The following is a 23,698-nucleotide window of genomic DNA, read 5'->3' on the forward strand; positions in this document are numbered from 1 at the left end:
ATCCACAATGTCAACTTGTTTTCAACTTTGAAGTACATCATTGCATATAATTATTTGGTAAATTGTTGAATAAAAAAGCAAACAGTAAAACTATATATATTAAATAATATTCTATCGTGATTGCAATGCACACGTTTGATTACCCGAATACATCACTCCACATTTCTCCACAGTCGATTTAACTTATTAAGGTCGTCAGCCCTCGTGTGTGTGTGTGTGTGTGTGTGTGTGTGTGTGTGTGTGTGTGTGTGTGTGTGTGTGTGTGTGTGTGTTGCCTTTGAATATAGACTGAACGGTTGTAGTGAATAGCAGTTTGCAAATCGATTTTTATTGAATGCGGAGTAAATAATCTTATTTGATTGCATTAAACGCACAGTCAATACAAACTATTCCTTTCAATGTTTATTTACTTTATCAAGCTTACATTGCATGTGCAATTCACTTGCACGTAATCTCTCTCTCTCTCTCCCTCTAGCCTACTTCTCTCTCCCGTCTACTCTCTCTCTCTCTCTCTCTCTCTCTCTCTCTCTCTCTCTCTCTCTCTCTCTCTCTCTCTCTCCCTCTCTCTGTCCCTTCCTCTATCGCTCTTCTTTCTATCTCTTTCTGCAACCCAGACAGGCGACAAAAAGAAGCCATCGAACGCGCATTCTTTCACTGAACTTGCGTAGACACCACAGTTTACTCGGTTTCGTTTCTTGGATGAAAATAAGAACGACTACATTAAAAAAATGTGATCAAGATGTGCCCTAAACAAAAGACAACATATCGTCTTCTTCGTTCATGGGCTGAAACTCTGATTTTTTTCTCAGAATCAACCCAACTTTGACCTAATGTAACATTCTTCCAAGTCTTGAGACCTGTATCAAAAGAATTTGCAGGCGTAGGCCCTTTCGGTCTCTACAGTCTTTACAGTCCCATCTCTCTCCTGTAAATCTCCTGATCTGTTCTACTTCAATAACTGCTAGAATGTCGCGTGGGTTTGTTTATTTTAATTTAAAAGACAGATATATTAAATCTCCTTTAAGTCAATGCAGTCGTACCACCTTCTTTTTCTCTGACAAAGCTTGGTTCTCATGATCGTTGGAGCATGGTGACCTGCGTTCTTGCTGCCTGTGTCAAAAGTGGGTTGGTATTTAAAACACAAACAAGTCGCGTAAGGCAAAATTACTACATTTAGTCAAGCTGTGGAACTCACAGAATGAAACTGAACGCACTGCATTTTTTCACAATGACCGTAGTCCGACGCTTGTGCATAACGGAGTGAAACTGACGAGCCTGTTCAGCGCAGTAGTGGTTTCGCTGTGCTGCATAGCACGCTTTTCTGTACCTCTCTTCGTTTTAACTTTCTGAGCGTGTTTTTAATCCAAACATATCATATCTATATGTTTTTGGAATCAGGAACCGACAAGGAATAAGATGAAATTGTTTTTAAATCGATTTCGGAAATTTAATTTTGATCATAATGTTTATATTTTTAATTTTCAGAGCTTGTTTTTAATCCAAATATAACATATTTATATGTTTTTGGAATCAGGAAATGATGTAGAATAAGATGAACGTAGGTTTGGATCGTTTTATATAAAAAAAACATTATAACAATTTTTAGATTTTTAATGACCAAAGTCATTAATTAATTTTTAAGCCACCAAGCTGAAATGCAATACCGAAGTCCGGCCTTTGTCGAAGATTGCTTTACAAAAATTTCAATCAATTTGATTGAAAAATGAGGGTGTGACAGTGCCGCCTCAACTTTTACAAAGAGCCGGATATGACGTCATCAAAAGTATTTATCGGAAAAAAAGAAAAAAACATCCGGGGATATGATTCCCAGAAACTCTCATGTCAAATTTCATTAAGATCGGTCCAGTAGTTTAGTCTGAATCGCTCTACACACACACACACACACACACACACACACACACACACACACACACACACACACACACCACGACCCTCGTCTCGATTCCACCTCTATGTTAAAACATAGTCAAAATTTGACTAAATGTAAAAGAAAAGACCCAGTCAATGGAGTCGACAGTGTACCTGCATCTGCTTCTCTGCGTCTCTTGGCAAACCGGGTTCTGTCCACGCCAGCTGCTGAGAAGAGGTTTTGCCATTGATATGAGCTGCGCTTGATGAGCTGGTGGGATTGGAATCAGTAATACCTGGGGGCAAGAGAAGGCCCAGTTGAGGCAGGAGAAGGCACAGTGGGGGCAAGACAAGGCTCAGTGGGGGCAAGAGAAGGCCCAGTGGGGGCAGGAGAAGGCAAAGCGGGGGCAGCAGAAGGCCAAGTGAGGTCAGGAGAAGGACCAGTGAGGGCAGGAGAAGGCCTATTTGGGGCAGGAGAAGGCCCAGTTGGAGCAGGAGAAGGCTCAGTGGGGGCAGAAGGCCCCGTGGGGGCAGGCAGGAGAAGGCCCAGTGGGGGCAGGAGAAGGCCCAGTGGGGGCAGGAGAAGGCCCAGTGGGTCAGCAGAGGGCCCAGTGGAGGCAGGAGAAGGCCCAGTGGGAGCAGGAGAAGGCCCAACAGGGGCAGAAGAAGGCCCAGTGGGGACAGGAGAAGGCCCAGTGGGGGCAGGAGAAGGCAAAGCGGGGGCAGGAAAAGGCCCAGTGGGGACAGGAGAAGGCCCAGTGGGGACAGGAGAAGGCCCAGTGGGGACAGGAGAAGGCCCAGTGGAGGCAGGAGAAGGCCCAGTGGGGGCAGGAGAAGGCCCCGTGGAGGCAGGAAAAGGCCCAGTGGGGGCAAGAGAATGCTTAGTGGGGGCAAGAGAAGGCCCAGTGGGGGCAGGAGAAGGCCCAGTGGGGGCAGAAGTTCCAGTAGGGACAGGAGAAGGCCCAGTGGGGGCAGTAGAAGGCCCAGTGGAGGCAGGAGAAGGCCCAGTTGGAGCAGGAGAAGGCTCAGTGGGGGCAGAAGGCCCCGTGGGGGCAGGAGAAGGCCCAATGGGGGCAGGAGAAGGCCCGGTGGGGGCAGGAGAAGGCAAAGCGGGGGCAGGAGAAGGCCCCGGTGGGGGCATGAGAATGCCCGGTGGGGACAGCAGAAGGCAAAGCGGGGGCAGAAGTATCCTTGACAAAAGGGATCAAAAATCCCAAAACTAAGGCTTTTTTTCCCCACAGAATTAGGCCTTAAATGAAATAAGGCCTTACTTTTCCAACATCATATTGGAAATAAGGCCTTTTTATTCTGCCACTTGAATGCTTTTACAATGAGAGAGCGCTATAGAGAGAGGAGAGACAGACGGACAAACAGACAAACTGAAAGACAGACTGGCGGACGAACTGACGGACGGACTGACAAACATACAGAGAGAGAGAGTATGTGTGTGTGGTATGTGTATATGTGTGTGTGTGTGGTATGTGTGTATGTGTGTGTGTGTGTATTTGCAAATGTGTCAAGATAGGTACAGGTGCACAGGAATGAGAGTACAGGTGCGACAAACGATTTCAACTAGTGTCGTTGTGTTTATCATTATCTTCTGGACATGTTGTCTCTGGTTCCATTTATTATCTCTTTTTTCGCGCGCACACGCATATGTGCGTTTATGAGTGTGTGCGTGTGCGTGCGTTCGTGTGTGTGTGTGTGTTATCATTACGGTGAGCAATAGTGATGCGCAGAAAAACGGGGTCTTATTTTGTAAGGCCCTATTTTTTTTTTTATCTAAGGCCTAAAAATAAATAATGCCTTATTTCTGTACGCCTCTACTTTTTTTTTTATAACCGTAAAGATTTAAGGCCTTATTTTAAAACAACAACAAAACAAAAAAAGAAAACCTTTTCTTTCTCGAAAATTCGGCCTTATTAATGTAAAAATATGGCATTATTGTTTATAGGCCTTACTTCTTCATCTTACTTATTTTTTTTTGTTTTTTGTCCGTTTGTGCCAAGGCTACAGAAGACTCACAAGGGGCAGGGGAAGACTCATTGGGGGCAGGAGAAGGCTCAATGGGGGCAGGAGAAGGCCCAGCAGGGGCAGGAGTAGGCCCAGCAGTAGCAGGAGAAGGACTTAATGGGGAAAGTTCAATGGGGGCAGGAGAAGCCCCAGTGGGGGCAAGAAAAAGCTCAGAGAGTGAAGAATAAAGCAGATTATACGCAGAAGACCCATGAGTGGTGGTATACACAGAAGACTCAGTGCTGCTAAAAGATAGCTGAGAGAGAGGAGAAGACTGAAGAGTGGGGTCAGGACAACGCTCAGTTGGGGCAGAAGAAGGCGTGAACAGATTGCTCAGAATCAGTGTTGGAGTATGAGAAGAAACAGCAGAGATAGGAAGAGAAAGATCAATACCAGGACCCGGTTTTGGAGAATCCACGCGAATTTCCTTGGCAAACTTGAGGCGCTGTCGCAACCTCTTCAGCTTTTTCCTTCTCTTCATGCAGAGCGCAGCACAAAAGACGAAGAAGATGACAAAGCCCAAGGAGAATGTGACCAGCAGGAAGATAGCGTAGGGCGCCAGTGTTCCCGAGTGGCAGCATCCGGTCCCGCAGCAATCCGGTTTTTCGTTTGTGCACTGCACCACATGTCTGGTGCAGTTCTTCGTCGCGGGGGAATACACGATTTGAATTCCGTCTTTTTGTTTTGTCACTCTTCGATATATACACCTGTCGTAAGCGCAGGATTTGTCCGCCGAACCGCTCTGTTTTCCTGTGGTGACATTGCCAACGGCAAAAGCTCTGAGTATGACGGCAGCCAGGCAGGTGAAGGAGGCTGGACAAAGCATCGTTCATTCTATCGGAACTGCGAATGAACGCTCGCTTGACGTTTGGACTTGTAGTCTGGACTGAACATTGAAATCTGATGGGTTGGCGTTCGTGTGACGTTTCGGTTTAGACAGAACAGTAGTGTAGTCGTCCAGGCTGCTGCGTCCTCTCAAATCTGCCTGGTTGGCGTTCGCGTGACGTTTTCGTTTATAAGACAAAACTGTACTGTAATGTCACAGCCTGCTGCATTGTTTCAAATCCTTCGGGTTGGCGTTCGTGTGACGTTTTGAGTATACAATTGAAAGGTGCTGATCTGGTGCATTCTTTGAACGCTCCAGGGTTGTCGGGATACTGGGACAACCGTCTGCGCCCGTTTCTTTGCAAAAAAGGAACCAGTAACTGCAGCTTTCAAAGTCGACCTGACATTTCAGTGAACCTTTACAGCCATCTCTGCCTGTGTTTTGTCGGATCCGGGGTTTTGCTCCGCAGAGCTTATACGTCATTTTGTTTAAGACACTACGTAATATTCCAAATGTTGTAAGTTCTAAATCTACGACATGTTTGATGTAGTCAAGGCCACAGGCACTCGTCACGAGGTGGGCGTGGCCTATGGCTGTCACTTGTGATGGACGGGGGGTCTTTTCTTATGGTTTATACTCGTAGTCCTGAGAGCGCACAGGCCCCGCCCACTTTGATCCCGACCCGATCGTGACGAGTGCCTGTGGTCAAGGCGTGTGCCTCAACGTGTAGCTGTGACGTCCCCTGTATGTGTAACGTCACCAAATCGAGCTTTTACGTCACGCGTTTTCCAAGTTCTGCATGTTGCACTAGCATGTAAAATGGTTTCCGGAGAGTGTGGTCGTACTGAAGACGAATGCCTTTGATTCTAAATGTTCTCCGTTTGTACAATGTCAGCATAGTTAACTAACATGATTAATAGACGTAGCGTACGCATTTGCGGATTTCAATGTGCTGTTTCCGGGAAATACAAGGTAAGACTAAATATGTGTGGATGTAGTCGCACCGAAGAGGGAAGGCATTTTCGCAACACGCCAGATATTTACGTGACATGTATGTGACTATCCCCCAAATTCGATTTATTCAAAAACGCACTGAGCAGTGCTGCTGATCAAACTTTAGACGTTGTACTCATTTTCATATCACAACTCTTGATATACAAAGTACAGAACGTCCATTGTCGTCGCGCCAAGCACGGTCTGATGTCGGCCAACATACCCTCTGATGATTTTTTAGCCTTCTCCTCTCACGTCTTTGATATTCGCACCATAATTGGTAAACCGACCTTCACCTCGTACGTCTCAGGAGCATGGTGTGGCAAGCGTTCCGTTTCTCTGAGACGGCCAGGTCTGACCACAGGCGGAAGGTATCGTTCACTGGACCACTACTTCCATAGAAAGACTACGTACAAGGTTTGACACTCACTTCGAGTCGTCTGTGTTCTTGGAGTCGCTTCCTGGGGACAATTTTTTTGTTCAAGACCGTTTGCCTCTTCCTACAGTCTGTGTTAGGTCAAATAAATACAGTTGAATGATTATTTTAACCGTATGTACCTTTAATTTTCAGCTGCCGTCCGCTCCAGGTTGTTTTTAACCATCATTTGGACGAATGTTCGTTTGCGAACCGCAACCCTGTAGCCGGTAAGAAATCATGCACCCCGCACCGAATATGCATACCAGTGCTCATTGGTCTAAAACATATGTAAATATTGCAGCAAAGGGAAGCTACCCACGGGAGTTTCAGTTGAGGTTTTTGGCATAACAACGGAATAACCAGTAACCGTGAACGGAAGCGATGCAGACGATTTCAGTCGACCAATGAAAATAATCATCGAATATCCAGTTATATAACCAATGACCGTATCGGACAACTATCTCCTCGGACGTACGACGATCATCATGCGCACAGGATCTAAGTGGTATGCCGTTGACAGACACGTTTGGTCGCACAAACTACGGTTTAAAAACATGCAGCGGACAGGCAGCTAAATATAAAAGGTACAGATAGTTAGAACATTCATCTATCACGGCATTTGTAAGGTTACAAAGATTCTTAACATTGGCAATTATTTTTTGCATAATTTTTTTCTGAAGTTAGTGGAGCACGACTCGAAGCTGAGTGACAAACCTTGTAGTCTTTCTATGGAAGTAGTGGTCCAGTGAACGATACCTTCCGCCTGTGGTCTGACCCGTCCGCCTCAAACGTACGTGCGAAACCGATCGTGTATCTTGGCCTTTACCTAACAGGTCATAGCCTACACATTTCGTTTAAATCCGCCGCGCAGTCAGGCTGATCCAGCGTGTAAAAGAGAGCGACCACAATCCTGGAAAACGGCAAAAAATCCTGGGTTTTTCTGGTGTTTTTGCTGGGTAGCCGCAGTTGATATGCAATAAATCTAAAACTGCAAATAGCGGCCTCTCCAAATTTCACAGAACGATGACAAAGACCCTCATCTGTATACGTTCAAGTACTTAGAGCAAACAAAACCCGATAATGGACGTTGTAACGGTTTTCCGTTAAAATTGTGTAAACGTTTGTAACGGCCAAGGAACAAATGTGACATGCACTCAACTTTGTATACTTTGCAAAGAATAATGTCATTACATATGTGCCAAGTTTCAAAAACATTCTTGCATGGGCTCAAAAGATATAGCCTCATGACTTTGAAGAAATAAAAAGTAAAACCTCACTCCACTGCGCTGTTCTATTTTTAGACGATGACGTCTGCTAAACTCATCTCAAGGTGGCTGAGTGATCAGGACACACATTTTCCACTTTTTAGGTTAATTGCACAAAGCTTAGCGATTGAAACTTGTGTCCTTTATATTTAAGATCTGCTATTAGGTGTGTTGTTATTGAAATGTGTCTTTGGCACGGTGTTATGGTGTGCAAGCGCGTGAATTAAGGCCAAAAAAAAGGTCTGTTTACGGTAACATAGGCCAAAAAAATAGGGTCGGTAGGTCGGGATTTTTTTTTTCTTTTTTTTTCCAAAAAACCATATTTTTACGTTATTTTGCCAAAAAACCAAGATTTTTTTTTTCTTTTTTTTCTTCTCCCAAATGCCAAAAAAAAGTCTAGGGTCGCACGAAAAAACTAGGGTCGGTCGGGTTACCGTAAACAGACCTATTTTTTTTGGGGGGGGGCCTAATCACGGGTCGCCCACTCAGTGGCATAAAGCTAAGTGCACCTTGTCATAGCGCCCTTATATCGCCTTGTCATCTTGTGTATTTATGATTACATTCGAGTAGTGACAACGTGGGGTGTGTGGCACCTGCACAAACCAGCTCTTTTACAGACAGCTATTATTTTCCTAACTATACACGGGATCAGCGTGTTAGGCTATTATTATTTTCTAAACTTTAACTGGCGTTTTTGTCAGTGACCTGCATTTTACGTTTTGAACGTAAAACATCTTTTGGAGTGAAGTCTCGAGGGAGGTGGCGAGTTGGTACATAAACAGGCGTCTGAAACTTATACTTTTGTTGATTCTATTTATTTGTATGACTGCAAGAGTGGATCGTGGTGTGGTTAGTTAGTTAGTAGTAACTAACCGTTCATAATCACCTTATTGTGATAGTGAAACGTGACAAAGTGGGGTATTTAGTGTGGAGTTACGAGATAAGAAAAGCCGAATGCGAAACTGAGTTTGTGTTAGTCGGCAACTGAGCTCACACAGGCACACAAAAACGGCTGTTCCGTTTTACTCCCCTGTTTGTACTACATCTTTCGACTTTGGGCATTTTGTGGTGTTTAGGGACAGAAAATAATTGGTTTAGTCATGTTTCATCGGGAAGTTAGAAGAAAAGGGTATGCTATCGACATTTGAAAAGCTGAAAAACATTCCCGAGAAGAATTTCAAGTTGTCAGTGTATGCTGTTGTCGATAGAAACATCGCCGCGTGGTACAGATGGGTAAACCGGAACCATGCGTCTTTGTTATTGACAATATTATTATTATTATTATTATTGTGATCATTTTTATGCGCCTAATCTAGATATAGCCCTAGGCGCTTACATATTAATTTCTGCCGTTTGAAATGGAATTTTTTACAGACAGACAGACAAACAGACATTTTTTTACACACAATATATAACGCATTCACATCGGCCAGTAAAGCTCAGTAGCCTATTAGGCGAGCATTCACCTTTCACGGCCTTTATTCCAAGTCAAACGGGTATTTGGTGGACATTTTTATCTATGCCTATACAATTTTGCCAGGAAAGACCCTTTTGTCAATCGTGGGATCTTTAATGTGCACACCCCAATGTAGTGTACACGAAGGGACCTCGGTTTTTCGTCTCATCCGAAAGACTAGCACTTGAACCCACCACCTAGGTTAGGAAAGGGGGGAGAAAATTGCGGCCTGACCCAGGGTCGAACCCGCAACCTCTCGCTTCCGAGCGCAAGTGCGTTACCACTCGGCCACCCAGCCCACATATGCTTTTGGATATTGAGTAAAATGGCCGACTTCCGTAGCATTATGCTTTGATGATCGGAAGAGACCATCCAATCACAGCCCCCGAATTCCCCAACGTGTTCATCAGAATAGCTATCTTCTTCTTCGTTCATGGGCTGATTTTTTTTCTCAGAATCAACCCAACTTTGACCTAATGTAAGATTCTTCCAAGTCTTGAGACCTTTACAGTCCCATCTCTCTCCTGCAAATCTCCTGATCTGTTCTACTTCAATAACTGCTAGAATGTCGCGTGGGTTTGTTTATTTTAATTTAAGTCAATGCAGTCGTACCACCTTCGTTTTCTCTGACAAAGCTTGGTTCTCATGATCGTTCGAGCATGGTGACCTGCGTTCATGCTGCCTGTGTCGTGTCAAAAGCGGGTTGGTATTTAAAAAAAAAAAGAAGAGGATTTAACTACTGAAAAGACCCAGTCAATGGAGTCGACAGTGTACCTGCTTCTGCTTCTCTGCGTCTCTTGGCAAACCGGGTTCTGTCCACGCCAGCTGCTAAGAAGAGGTTTGGCCATTGATATGAGCTGCGCTTGATCAGCTGGTGGGATTGGAATCAGTAATACCTGGGGACAGGAGAAGGCCCAGTGGAGGCAGGAGAAGGCACAGTGGGGGCAAGAGAAGGCTCAGTGGGGACAAGAGAAGGCTCAGTGGGGGCAAGACAAGGCTCAGTGGGGGCAAGAGAAGGCCCAGTGGGGGCAAGACAAGGCTCAGTGGGGGCAAGAGAAGGCCCAGTGGGGGCAAGAGAAGGCTCAGTGGGGGCAAGAAAAGGCTCAGTGGGGGCAAGAGAAGGCCCAGTGGGGGCAAGACAAGGCTCAGTGGGGGCAAGACAAGGCTCAGTGGGGGCAAGAGAAGGCCCAGTGGGGGCAAGACAAGGCTCAGTGGGGGCAAGAGAAGGCTCAGTGGGGGCAAGAGAAGGCCCAGTGGGGGCAAGACAAGGCTCAGTGGGGGCAAGAGAAGGCCCAGTGGGGGCAAGACAAGGCTCAGTGGGGGCAAGACAAGGCTCAGTGGGGGCAAGACAAGGCTCAGTGGGGGCAAGACAAGGCTCAGTGGGGGCAAGACAAGGCTCAGTGGGGGCAAGACAAGGCTCAGTGGGGGCAAGACAAGGCTCAGTGGGGACAAGACAAGGCTCAGTGGGGGCAAGACAAGGCTCAGTGGGGCCAAGAGAAGGCCCAGTGGGGGCAAGACAAGGCTCAGTGGGGGCAAGACAAGACTCAGTGGGGGCAAGACAAGGCTCAGTGGGGGCAAGACAAGGCTCAGTGGGGGCAAGAGAAGGCCCAGTGGGGGCAAGACAAGACTCAGTGGGGGCAAGACAAGGCTCAGTGGGGGCAAGACAAGGCTCAGTGGGGGCAAGACAAGGCTCAGTGGGGGCAAGACAAGGCTCGGTGGGAGCAAGACAAGGCTCAGTGGGAGCAAGACAAGGCTCAGTGGGAGCAAGACAAGGCTCAGTGGGGGCAAGACAAGGCTCAGTGGGGGCAAGACAAGGCCCAGTGGGGGCAAGACAAGGCTCAGTGGGGGCAAGACAAGGCTCAGTGGGGGCAAGACAAGGCTCAGTGAGGGCAAGACAAGGCTCAGTGGGGGCAAGACAAGGCTCAGTGGGGGCAAGACAAGGCCCAGTGGGAGCAAGACAAGGCTCAGTAGGGGCAAGAGAAGGCTCAGTGGGGGCAAGACAAGGCCCAGTGGGGGCAAGACAAGGCCCAGCGGAGGCAAGACAAGGCCCAGTGGGGGCAAGACAAGGCCCCGTGGGGGCAAGACAAGGCTCAGTGGGGGCAAGACAAGGCTCAGTGGGGGCAAGAGAAGGCTCAATGGGGGCAAGAGAAGGCCCAGTGGGGACAGGAGAAGGCTCAGTGGGGGAAAGACAAGGCTCAGTGGGGGCAAGACAAGGCTCAGTGGGGGCAAGACAAGGCTCAGGGGGGGCAAGACAAGGGTCAGTGGGGACAGGAGAAGGCTCAGTGGGGGCAAGACAAGGCTCAGTGGGGGCAAGACAAGGCTCAGTGGGAGCAAGACAAGGCTCTGTGGGGGCAAGACAAGGCTCAGTGGGGGCAAGACAAGGCTCGGTGGGAGCAAGACAAGGCTCAGTGGGGACAGGAGAAGGCTCAGTGGGGGCAAGACAAGGCTCAGTGGGGGCAAGACAAGGCTCAGTGGGGGCAGGAGAAGACAAAGCAGGGGCAGCAGAAGGCCAAGTGGGGGCAGGAGAAGGCCCAGTGAGGGCTGGAGAAGGCCCAGTGGGGACAGGAGAAGGCCCAGTGGGGGCAAGAGAAGGTAAAGCGGGGGCAGCAGAAGGCCCAGTGAGGGCAGGAGAAGGCCCAGTTGGGGCAGTGAAAGGCCAGGTGGGAGCAGGAGAAGGCTCAGTGGGGGCAGGAGAAGGCCCAGTGGGGGCAGGAGAAGGCCCAGTGGGAGCAAGAGAAGGTAAAGAGGGGGCAGCAGAAGGCCCAGTGAGGGCAGAAGAAGGCCCAGTGGGGGCAGGAGAACGCCCAACAGAGGCAGGAGAAGGCCCAGTGGGGACTGGAGAAGGCCCAGTGGGGGCAGGAGAAGGCAAAGCGGGGGCAGGAGAAGGCCCAGTGGAGGCAGGAGAAGGCCCAGTGGGGACAGAAGGCCCAGTGAAGGCAGGAAAAGGCCCAGTGGGGGCAAGAGAAGGCCCAGTGGAGACAAGAGAAGGCACAGTGGGGGCAGGAGAAGGCCCAGTGGGGGCAAGAGATGGCCCAGTGGGGGCAAGAGAATGCTTAGTGGGGGCAAGCGAAGGCCCAGTGGGGGCAGGAGAAAGCCCAGTGGGGGCAGGAGAAGGCCCAGTAGGGACAGGAGAAGGCCTAGTGGGGGCAGCAGAAGGCCCATTGGAGGCAGGAGAAGGCCCAGTGGGGAAAGGAGAAGGCCCAGTGGGGACAGAAGAAGGCCCAGTGGGGGCAGGAGAAGGCCCAGTAGGGACAGAAGAAGGCCCAGTGGGGACAGAAGGCCCAGTGGGGGCAGCAGAAGGCCCAGTGGAGGCAGGAGAAGGCCCAGCAGGGGCAGGAGAAGGCCCAGTGGGACCAAGAGAAGGCCCAGTAGGGACAGTAGAAGGCCGAGTGGGGGCAGGAGAAGGCAAAGCGGGGGCAGGAAAAGGCCCAGTGGGGACAGAGAAGGCCCAGCGGGGGCAGGAGAAGGCCCTGTGGGGACAGGAGAAGGCCCAGTGGGGGCAGGAGAAGGCCCAGTGGGAGCAAGAGAAGGTAAAGAGGGGGCAGCAGAAGGCCCAGTGAGGGCAGGAGAAGGCCCAGTGGGGGCAGGAGAACGCCCAACAGAGGCAGGAGAAGGCCCAGTGGGGACTGGAGAAGGCCCAGTGGGGGCAGGAGAAGGCAAAGCGGGGGCAGGAGAAGGCCCAGTGGGGACAGGATAAGGGACAGGACAAGGCCCAGTGGAGGCAGGAGAAGGCCCAGTGGGGACAGAAGGCCCAGTGAAGGCAGGAAAAGGCCCAGTGGGGGCAAGAGAAGGCCCAGTGGGGACAAGAGAAGGCACAGTGGGGGCAGGAGAAGGCCCAGTGGGGGCAAGAGATGACGCATATTTTCGTTTATGAGTGTGTGCGTGCGTGTGTGGGTGTGTGTGTGTGTGTGTGTGTGTGTGTGTGTTATCATTACGGTGAGCAATAGTGATGCGCAGAAAAATGGGGTCTTATTTTGAAAGACCCTTTTTTTTAATTTTTATATTTAGTCAAGTTTTGACTAAATATTTTAACATCGAGGGGGAATCGAAACGAGGGTCGTGGTGTATGTGTGTGTGTATGTGTGTGTGTGTGTGTGTGTGTGTGTGCGTGCGTGTAGAGCAATTCAGACCAAACTACTGGACCGATCTTTATGAAATTTGACATGAGAGTTCCTGGGTATGATATCCCCATACGTTTTTTTCATTTTTTTGATAAATGTCTTTGATGACGTCATATCCGGCTTTTCGTGAAAGTTGAGGCGGCACTGTCACGCCCTCATTTTTCAACCAAATTGGTTGAAATTTTGGTCAAGTACTCTTCGACGAAGCCCGGGGTTCGGTATTGCATTTCAGCTTGGTGGCTTAAAAATTAATTAATGACTTTGGTCATTAAAAATCTGAAAATTGTAAAAAAAAAATAAAAATTTATAAAACGATCCAAATTTACGTTTATCTTATTCTCCATCATTTGCTGATTCCAAAAACATATAAATATGTTATATTCGGATTAAAAACAAGCTCTGAAAATTAAATATATAAAAATTATTATCAAAATTTTTTTTTCGAAATCAATTTAAAAACACTTTTATCTTATTCCTTGTCGGTTCCTGATTCCAAAAATATATAGATATGATATGTTTGGATTAAAAACACGCTCAGAAAGTTAAAACGAAGAGAGGTACAGAAAAGCGTGCTATGCAGCATAGCGTAACCACTACCCCGCTCTTCTTGTCAATTTCACTGCCTATATGCCGTGAGCGGTGGACCACGAGTATACGGTCTTGCTGCGTTGCATTGCGTTCAGTTTCATTCTGTGAGTTCGACAGCTACTTGACTAAATATTGTATTTTCGCCTTACGCGACTTGTTTTTTTATTAACTAAGGCCTTATTTTATTGAGGCCTTAAAAGAAATAATGCCTTATTTCTGTACGCCTCTACTTTTTTGTTTATAACCGTAAAGATTTAAGGCCTTAAAACAACAACAAAAACCAAAAAAGCCCTCTTTTTTCTCGAAAATTTGGCCTTATTAATGTTGTAAAAATAGGGCATTATTTGTAAAAAAAAAAAAATAGGCCTTACTTCTTTGAGGCCTTATTTTTCTTTTTTTGTGTCCGTTTGTGCCAAGGTTACAGAAGACTCATTAGGGGAAGGAGAAGGCTCAATGGGGGAAGGAGAAGGCTCAGTAGGGGCAGGAAAAGGCTCAGTAGGAGCAGGACAAGGCTCAATGGGGGAAGAAGAAGGCTCAGTATGGGCAGGAGAAGGCGCAGTGGGGGCAGGAGAAAGCTCAGTAGGGGTAGGAGAAGGCCCAGCAGGGGCAGGAAAAGGCTCAGTAGGAGCAGGACAAGGCTCAATGGGGGAAGAAGAAGGCTCAGTATGGGCAGGAGAAGGCGCAGTGGGGGCAGGAGAAAGCTCAGTAGGGGTAGGAGAAGGCCCAGCAGGGGCAGGAGTAGGCCCAGCAGTAGCAGGAGAAGGACTTAATGAGGAAAGTTCAATGGGGGTAGGAAAAGGCCCAGTGGGGGCAGGAAAAAGCTGAGAGAGAGAAGAATAAAGCAGATTATATGCAGAAGTGGTGTTATACGCAGAAGGCACAGTCAGGGTGTCAAAAGATTGCTGAGAGAGAGTGGGGTCAGGAGAAGACTCAGTGGGGGCAGAAAAAAGCGTGAACAGATTGCTGTCAAGAGAATCTAAACTGTGACCATGATCAGGAACAGTTTGAGTATGAGAAGAAACAGCAGAGATAGGAAGAGAAAGATCACTACCAGGACCCGAGGTTAGAGTCGGTTTTGGAGAATCCACGCGAATTTCCTTAGCAATCTTGAGGCGCTGTCGCAACTTCTTCAGCTTTTTCCTTCTCTTCATCCAGAGCGCGGCACAAAAGACGAGGAAGATGACAAAGCCCAAGGAGAATGTGACCAGCAGGAAGATAGCGTAGGGCGCCAGTGGTCCCGAGTGGCAGCATCCGGTCCCGCAGCAATCCGGTTTTTCGTTTGTGCACTGCACCACATGTCTGGTGCAGTCCTTCGTCTCGGGGGAATACACGATTTGAATTCCGTCTTTTTGTTTTGTCACTCTTCGATATATACACCTGTCGTAAGCGCAGGATTTGTCCGCCGAACCGCTCTGTTTTCCTGTGGTGACATTGCCAACGGCAGAAGCTCTGAGTATGACGGCAGCCATGCAGGTGACGGAGGCTGGACAAAGCATCGTTCATTCTATCGGAACTGCGGATGAATGCTCGCTTGCCGTTTGGACTTGGTCTGGACTGAACATTGAAATCTGATGGGTTGGCGTTCGTGTGACGTTTCGGTTTAGACAGAACAGTAGTGTAGTCGTCCAGGCTGCTGCGTCCTCTCAAATCTGCCTGGTTGGCGTTCGCGTGACGTTTTCGTTTATTAGACAAAACAGTACTGTAATGTCACAGCCTGCTGCATTGTTTCAAATCCTTCGGGTTGGCGTTCGTGTGACGTTTTGAGTATACAATTAAAAGGTGCTGATCTGGTGCATTCTTTGAACGTTCCACTACCAGGGTTGTCGGGATACTGGGAAAACCGTCTGCGCCCGTTTCTTTGCAAAAAAGAAACCAGTAACTGCAGCTTTCAAAGTCCACCTGACATTTCAGTGAACCTTTACAGCCATCTCTGCCTGTGTTTTGTCCGATCCGGGGTTTTGTTCCGCAGAGCTTATACGTCATTTTGTTTAAGACATTACGTAATATTCCAAATGTTCTAAGTTCTAAATCTACTACATGTTTGTAGTCAAGGCGTGTGCCTCAACAACAAATTGAGCTTTTACGTCACGCGTTTTCCAAGTTCTACATGTCGCACTAGCATGTAAAATGGATTCCGGAGAGTGTGGTCGTACCAGTGAAGACGAATGCCTTTGATTCTAAATGTTCTCCGTTTGTACAATTTCAGCATAGTTAACTAACATGATTAATAGACGTAGCGTAGACCTACGCATTAGCGGATTTCAATGTGCTGTTTTCAGGAAATACAAGGTAAGCCTAAATATGTGTGGATGTAGTCGCATCGAAGAGGGAAGGCATTTTCGCAACACGCCAGATAATTTACGTGACATGTATGTGACTATCCCCCAAATTCGATTTATTCGAAAACGCACCGAGCAGTGCTGCAGATCAAACTTTAGACGTTGTACTCATTGGCTCACGTAAGTGTAGCCTATGCGATCGTAACTTTAGGGACATCCAGATTCAACCTTCGTCAGACCATAGATATCCCTTGACGAACATTCGTCGGTGGTGGGGATTTCCTCTTATTTTTAACTTTGTGCCTCAATGCGCATGCGCTTGGTTTTTGGCGCTCACCACTGCTTGCCGAAGATCAGGATCTGCGTGGTGAAAAAGGCATGTTTGACGAACCTCAATCAGCAATCTTCGTGAGTACTTTTAGTCCTTTTCATAATGTTAAAAATATGTTTTATGTGCGCAGTGTTAAAGTTTAATATCTTTACGACGTTTCTGTGGACTGTGCATCTGTAAACTGTTCATTTTGGAGGCGTAGTGCATGAACACGGATACCCACACACAACTCAGAACTTGAGTCGACGAGCGACATATCCTGCCAATTATCTCCCTTGATCTCTCTTGCACAAGACACTTGTTTCCACTAGACCTATTTGTTTTAGAGTTGGGAGATTTTACAGGAATGATACTAAAAATCTAAAAAAAAATCAGTGTTGCTTGTGTACCTAGCATATTCAGATGTCTGGAATTTTCCGATAAAAAAGACTCGTCATATATAACACTACTCGTCATCACTGTTTCGAAAAACAGACGAACGCACGAAGAACTTCGCGTAGATCTCTGGACCGAAATTAGAAAGTGGTGACCGTGACGGGATGTGACGTCACCACTTCAACAAACTCGCGAACATCGGAACTCACGAACTTTTGACGAAGGCAAATCTGGATGTCTCTTTTGTCTGTCTGTGCGTGTGTGCGTGTGTATGTCTGTGGTAGAAACTTTAACATTTGACTAAACACCGAAATACTCATTTCACCTGGTTATTTTTCAAGCACCATCTTCAAAATATTGAAGCAATGATCAACATTGTGTCGGCATGTGTGTAGTTAAAGCGTGTATCCAAAGAAAACGGGTGGTGGGGGGGGGGGGGGGGGGTTGAAGACTGAGGTACAAGCAGTTGACTGGTTTCTGTCGTGTGTGGTATGTAGACCAGGTCAGGTGTCAAGACCAGGTCAGGGGTCGCGCGAAGGATTGTGGTATAGATTCACTTCTCCAGTTCTCACTTCTGCATTCGCCGATTCGGGGAAGACGATTTCATGTTGTTCGGTTTCTAAGCTCCAGAAAAGTAAATAAAGAAGATACCAAAGGGAGATTTCCTACAATTTGATCTGCACAGCGTTTTTCCAATGTCCACGCGAGGAAGAGCTGTCGAAAGCGCAGTGTCGATCTGGCAGCCGTATCCCGGTAAGTACAGAGACAGATCTAGTGTAGGTATGTTACAAAAAAATTCTAAATCTTCATGTAACATTTTGATCTATATCACTTGAAAGAGCAGAAAATCAGCATTCCAATGGTATATATAACTTTGAGATTGGATAAGTGTAACCCGAGTTATGAATTTTTAAAGTAATCATTTTTGACATTTATCAGCTAAACTTAACTGTAACTCACACATTTGTTTATCAATATTGTTCAATTTGGTATCAAAAGAAAGGTTCAGAGCTCTATTAATCAACTATAAAAAATAAAAATAATTTTTTTATTTTATTTTTTAGTATGAAACTGACTTGAGTTTCGTTGGAAGTCATGCTCTTTACGTAGGGCACCTAGGATGTTCCCGTTCGGTGATTGTTTAACCTTTGCCGGATGCCGCTTTTGACTACACACTCCCGACGATGCGGGTTTGTCTGAACCCATACATTTGAAAGAGGGTTTTTACCGTTTATTCCTCTAACGACGATGCGGGTTTGTCTGAACCCATACATTTGAAAGAGGGTTTTTACCGTTTATTTCTCTAACGACGGGGTGGGTTCAGGGAAACCCACAGCGCTACTTCAGTGGTTGCATCGAGTTTCTCCCTTCACCGACCTCTTGCAGGGGAGGGAGAGGGGGAGGGAGAGGGGGAGGGAGAGACTGAGAGACTAAGAAAGAGAGAGAGAGAGAGAGAGAGAGAGAGAGAGAGAGAGAGAGACTAAGAAAGAGAGAGAGAGAGACTAAGAAAGAGAGAGAGAGACTAAGAAAGAGAGAGAGAGACTAAGAAAGAGAGAGAGAGACTAAGAAAGAGAGAGAGAGTCTAAGAAAGAGAATGAGAGACTAAGAAAGAGAGAGAGAGAGACTAAGAAAGAGAGAGAGGGAGACTAAGAAAGAGAGAGAGACTAAGAAAGAGAGAGAGAGAGACTAAGAAAGAGAGAGAGACTAAGAAAGAGAGAGAGAGACTAAGAAAGAGAGAGAGACTAAGAAAGAGAGAGAGAGAGACTAAGAAAGAGAGAGAGAGATACTAAGAAAGAGAGAGAGAGAGACTAAGAAAGATAGAGAGAGAGAGACAAATAAAGAGAGAGAGAGACAAATAAAGAGAGAGAGAGACTAAGAAAGAGAGAGAGAGACTAAGAAAGAGAGAGAGACTAAGAAAGAGAGAGAGAGACTAAGAAAGAGAGAGAGAGAGAGACTAAGAAAGAGAGAGAGAGAGACTAAGAAAGAGAGAGAGGGAGACTAAGAAAGAGAGAGAGACTAAGAAAGAGAGAGAGAGAGACAAAGAAAGAGAGAGAGAGAGACTAAGAAAGAGAGAGAGAGAGACTAAGAAAGAGAGAGAGAGAGAGAGACTAAGAAAGAGAGAGAGAGACTAAAAAAGAGAGAGAGAGACTAAGAAAGAGAGAGAGAGAGAGGCTAAGAGAGAGAAAGAGAGACTAAGAAAGAGAGAGAGACTAAGAGAGAGAGAGAGACTAAGAGAGAGAGAGAGACTAAGAAAGAGAGAGAGACTAAAAGAGAGAGAGACTAAGAAAGAGAGAGAGAGAGACTAAAAAAGAGAGAGAGAGACTAAGAAAGAGAGAGAGAGAGAGACTAAGAGAGAGAAAGAGAGACTAAGAAAGAGAGAGAGACTAAGAGAGAGAGAGAGAGACTAAGAAAGAGAGAGAGACTAAGAGAGAGAGAGAGAGACTAAGAGAGAGAGAGACTAAGAAAGAGAGAGAGAGAGAGAGACTAAGAAAGAGAGAGAGTCTAAGAAAGAGAGAGAGAGAGACTAAGAAAGAGAGAGAGACTAAGAAAGAGAGAGAGAGAGAGACTAAGAAAGAGAGAGAGAGAGACTAAGAAAGAGAGAGAGAGAGACTAAGAAAGAGAGAGAGACTAAGAAAGAGAGAGAGAGAGACTAAGAAAGAAAGAGAGAGAGAGACTAAGAAAGAGAGAGAGAGAGACTAAGAAAGAAAGAGAGAGAGAGAGAGAGAGAGAGACTAAGAGAGAGAGAGAGAGACTAAGAAAGAGAGAGAGAGAGACTAAGAAAGAGCTAGAGAGAGAGAGAGACTAAGAAAGAGAGAGACTAAGAAAGAGAGAGACTAAGAAAGAGAGAGAGACTAAAAAAGAGAGAGAGAGACTAAGAAAGAGAGAGAGAGAGACTAAGAAAGAGAGAGAGAAAGAGAGACTAAGAAAGAGAGAGAGACTAAGAGAGAGAGAGAGAGACTAAGAAAGAGAGAGAGAGAGACTAAGAGAGAGAGAGAGACTAAGAAAGAGAGAGAGAGACTAAAAAAGAGAGAGAGAGACTAAGAAAGAGAGAGAGAAAGTCTAAGAAAGAGAGAGAGCGAGAGACTAAGAAAGAGAGAGAGAGAGACTAAGAGAGAGAGAGACTAAGAGAGAGAGAGACTAAGAAAGAGAGAGAGAGAGACTAAGAAAGAGAGAGAGAGACTAAGAAAGAGAGACAGAGAGAGAGACTAAGAGAGAGAGAGAGAGACTAAGAGACAGAGAGAGAGAGACAGACAGAGAGAGAGACAGACAGAGAGAGAGAGACAGAGACAGACAGTCAGATAGACAGACGGTCAGATAGACGGATAGACAGACAGACAGACAGACAGAGCAACTGACAACAGACATACAGACAGAGAGAGACTAAGAGAGAGAGAGACTAAGAGAGAGAGAGACTAAGAAAGAGAGAGAGAGACTAAGAAAGAGAGAGAGAGACTAAGAAAGAGAGAGAGAGAGACTAAAAAAGAGAGAGAGAGACTAAGAAAGAGAGAGAGAGAGAGGCTAAGAGAGAGAAAGAGAGACTAAGAAAGAGAGAGAGACTAAGAGAGAGAGAGAGACTAAGAGAGAGAGACTAAGAAAGAGAGAGAGACTAAGAGAGAGAGAGACTAAGAAAGAGAGAGAGAGACTAAGAAAGAGAGAGAGACTAAAAAAGAGAGAGAGAGACTAAGAAAAAGAGAGAGAGAGAGACTAAGAGAGAGAAAGAGAGACTAAGAAAGAGAGAGAGACTAAGAGAGAGAGAGAGACTAAGAAAGAGAGAGAGACTAAGAGAGAGAGAGAGAGACTAAGAAAGAGAGAGAGACTAAGAAAGAGAGAGAGAGTCTAAGAAAGAGAGAGAGAGAGACTAAGAAAGAGAGAGAGACTAAGAAAGAGAGAGAGAGAGAGACTAAGAAAGAGAGAGAGAGAGACTAAGAAAGAGAGAGAGAGAGAGACTAAGAAAGAGAGAGAGACTAAGAAAGAGAGAGAGAGAGACTAAGAAAGAAAGAGAGAGAGAGACTAAGAAAGAGAGAGAGAGAGAGACTAAGAAAGAAAGAGAGAGAGAGAGAGAGAGACTAAGAGAGAGAGAGAGACTAAGAAAGAGAGAGAGAGAGACTAAGAAAGAGCTAGAGAGAGAGAGAGACTAAGAAAGAGAGAGACTAAGAAAGAGAGAGACTAAGAAAGAGAGAGAGAGAGAGACTAAAAAAGAGAGAGAGACTAAGAAAGAGAGAGAGAGACTAAGAAAGAGAGAGAGAAAGAGAGACTAAGAAAGAGAGAGAGACTAAGAGAGAGAGAGAGACTAAGAAAGAGAGAGAGAGAGACTAAGAGAGAGAGAGAGAGAGAGAGACTAAGAAAGAGAGAGAGAGACTAAAAAAGAGAGAGAGAGACTAAGAAAGAGAGAGAGAGAGTCTAAGAAAGAGAGAGAGCGAGAGACTAAGAAAGAGAGAGAGAGAGACTAAGAGAGAGAGAGACTAAGAGAGAGAGAGACTAAGAAAGAGAGAGAGAGAGACTAAGAAAAAGAGAGAGAGAGACTAAGAAAGAGAGACAGAGAGAGAGACTAAGAGAGAGAGACTAAGAGACAGAGACAGAGAGAGAGAGACAGAGAGAGAGACAGACAGAGAGAGAGACAGACAGAGAGAGAGACAGAGACAGACAGTCAGATAGACAGACGGTCAGATAGACGGATAGACAGACAGACAGACAGACAGAGCAACTGACAACAGACATACAGACAGAGAGATACGGACAGACAAACAGAGAGACAGACAGTCTCTTGGAGACAAACAGGCAGACAGACACTGTTCCGCCGCTTTGGTAATTATGGGTGTAGCAGAACCCGCGCCGTCGGCAGAGGGATAGTTACAATCACTACTACTCTTTAAAAGTATGGGTATGTGTGAACCCGCGCCATCGGTAGTGTTTATGTAAATTATCATAATCAATTAATTCTGATGTTTTGTCATGTACACACTAAAAATTTGCAGACAGAGAGCAAATTAGGTGTGTGAGAGATACTTAAAATTTCAAAACGATACCTTTAATGGTTCCAGAGTTACAATGATTTTAGTGTGTCTCTGGGTACAGGTGAACCCAGGAAGCACGGCAAAGGTTAAATGAAAGGGTGTTTGTACTGTGTGTAAAAGCCTGACCGTATCACATGTGATGGGTTACGGGAGGCTTACTGTGCCTTTAATTTTTTTGGCTCACGTAAGTGTAGCCTATGCGATGCTAAACTTTGTCTGTCTGTGCGTGTGTGTGTGTGTGTGTGTGTGTGTGTGTGTGTGTGTGTGTGTGTGATAGAAACTTTAACATTTCCGAGTCTATGTGTGTGTGGTTATCCAAGACTATGGATAAAGCTCGCATAAGAAGATTACGTCACGGTCAAAAGTGTTTGACGTCAATTAATGCATCATGACGTCATGCCTCCCTGTAGTCTTTCTCTCTCGCGCGGTGTGTGTGTGTTCATTTTTGGCTCACGTAAGTGTAGCCTATGCGATCGTAACTTTGTCTGTCTGTGCGTGTGTGTGTGTGTGTGTGTGTGTGTGTGTGTGATAGAAACTTTAACATTTCCGAGTCTATGTGTGTGTGGTTATCCAAGACTATGGATAAAGCTCGCATAAGAAGATTACGTCACGGTCAAAAGTGTTTGACGTCAATTAATGCATCATGACGTCATGCCTCCCTGTAGTCTTTCTCTCTCGCGCGGTGTGTGTGTGTGTTCATTTTTGGCTCACGTAAGTGTAGCCTATGCGATCGTAACTTTGTCTGTCTGTGCGTGCGTGCGTGTGTGCGTGCGTGCGTGTGTATGTCTGTGGTAGAAACTCTAACATTTGAAGACGTCACATTACATTGACGTCACATTATGACGTAAGAGGGTTAGACGTCACGCGAAGGAAGTACTGAAAGTCTCGGTCATTATTATTTTGAGCGGGCCGAGACTAGTTGGCAGTCGTGTGCCTGTAAGTAGGCTACATGCAGACAGACATCTAGTGTCTTGCTTTCTTGCACAGTTTCACCTATGCTCTTTCTGTGTGTGTGTTCATTTATCGTTTTTCCGTCTCGAGTCACTCTCTGTCTGTCTGTCTGTGTATGTATGTCTGTCTGGAGGGGCACGTGACCAGTCCCCCGTTTCTTAGACGCTAGAATTGGCGAGTGTGGCGAGGAAGTGGCGTTTCTTAGGCAATAATTATTCTTGCCGCGGGGAACGCACGGCAGCAATGGAAAACAGAAGTGATGTCACCCTCGCAAAAGGAAAGGAGTGTGGGAGAGAACTTAGGGGTAGGAGGATGAGGCGATTCGGATTCTTTTGTTTGTTTGCTTGTTTTTGTGCTTGCTTGTTTTTGTTTACGCGGTCTTTATTTGACTGAATGTATAGCAGTAGACTGGGGATGCAGAGGGTAGCCGAAGATATAAGATTTAAGGTGTAAGGACAATTTATAATTTTGGATGATTAATGAGATGAGGATGATTATAATTATGATGCTATGGATTTCCAATTTGGTTTGAGACTACGTGACAGGGCAGCACTCTACGCTTACTGTCATAATATATCCTGGCATCAACCAGGCCCGAGAACTGCCTCTAGTATATATATATACTAGAGGAATAGCCGGCTTCGCCGGGGTGAATCGCGAGACAGAGACAGACAGCGTTGCGGTTCACCACAATCACCTTTGAAGGCGAAGTCCTGTCAAACGGGATTGAGAATTTTAGAGCTTATTTCTTAGCCCTATATTATCTGTTGTGGCTTCTCAAATGCCAGAACATACAGACAGACAAAAGCCGCTAGACCCCATCACAAACAGAACTCTATAATCCACAGGTGTTGCTTACACACACACACACACACAAACACACACACACACACACACAGAGAAGCCGTATATATATATATATATATATGTATATCTATAAATATATAGAGATAGGTTGTCACGTTTCAATATATCACTTAAGGTGATTATGAAACGGTTAGTTACTACTAACTAACTAACCACACCACGATCCACTCTCGCAGTCATACAATTTAATAGAGACAACAAAAGTATAAGTTTCAGACGCCTGTTTATGTAAAAACTCGCCACCTCCCTCGAGACTTCACTCAAAATATGTTCTTTTACGTTCACAAAACGTAAAAAACCCGTGGTCACTGACAAAATGCCAGTTAGAATA

General features: G+C 46.0%; 3 protein-coding genes across 5 annotated transcripts in view; 2 read left to right on the top strand and 1 right to left on the bottom strand.

Annotated features, from left to right (window-relative positions):
• Positions 1-384: 384 nt before the first annotated feature.
• On the bottom strand, positions 385-5,247 carry LOC138953231 (uncharacterized). Its single transcript, XM_070325031.1, has 3 exons — positions 5,243-5,247; positions 2,044-3,139; positions 385-1,110 (listed from the first exon to the last, which is right to left on the bottom strand). Exons 1-3 carry the CDS (start codon positions 5,245-5,247, stop codon positions 1,072-1,074), a joined length of 1,140 nt encoding a protein of 379 aa, XP_070181132.1. The 3' UTR covers positions 385-1,071.
• On the top strand, positions 5,246-12,598 carry LOC138953232 (golgin subfamily A member 6-like protein 2). Its single transcript, XM_070325032.1, has 6 exons — positions 5,246-5,303; positions 5,871-6,053; positions 9,712-10,718; positions 10,812-11,374; positions 11,428-12,370; positions 12,407-12,598. The coding sequence occupies exons 1-6, from the start codon at positions 5,246-5,248 to the stop codon at positions 12,596-12,598; spliced, it is 2,946 nt and encodes a 981-aa protein (XP_070181133.1).
• Positions 12,599-15,754: 3,156 nt separating this feature from the next.
• Positions 15,755-23,698, top strand: part of LOC138952138 (protein CutA homolog) — a 33,711-nt gene continuing 25,767 nt past the window's right edge. The window contains exon 1 of one of the 3 annotated variants that reach the window (XM_070323733.1): positions 15,755-15,838. In XM_070323733.1, coding sequence (XP_070179834.1) covers positions 15,770-15,838 — 69 coding nt within the window. In that variant the 5' untranslated portion in view covers positions 15,755-15,769. Of the gene's footprint in view, positions 15,839-15,960; positions 16,237-23,698 lie in introns of those variants that run through there. The other 2 variants (XM_070323732.1, XR_011451308.1) reach the window with 2 other exon arrangements.

The sequence above is a fragment of the Littorina saxatilis genome, linkage group LG17 (genome assembly GCF_037325665.1).
Source record: "Littorina saxatilis isolate snail1 linkage group LG17, US_GU_Lsax_2.0, whole genome shotgun sequence".
In the NCBI taxonomy this organism is placed as follows: domain Eukaryota; kingdom Metazoa; phylum Mollusca; class Gastropoda; order Littorinimorpha; family Littorinidae; genus Littorina; species Littorina saxatilis.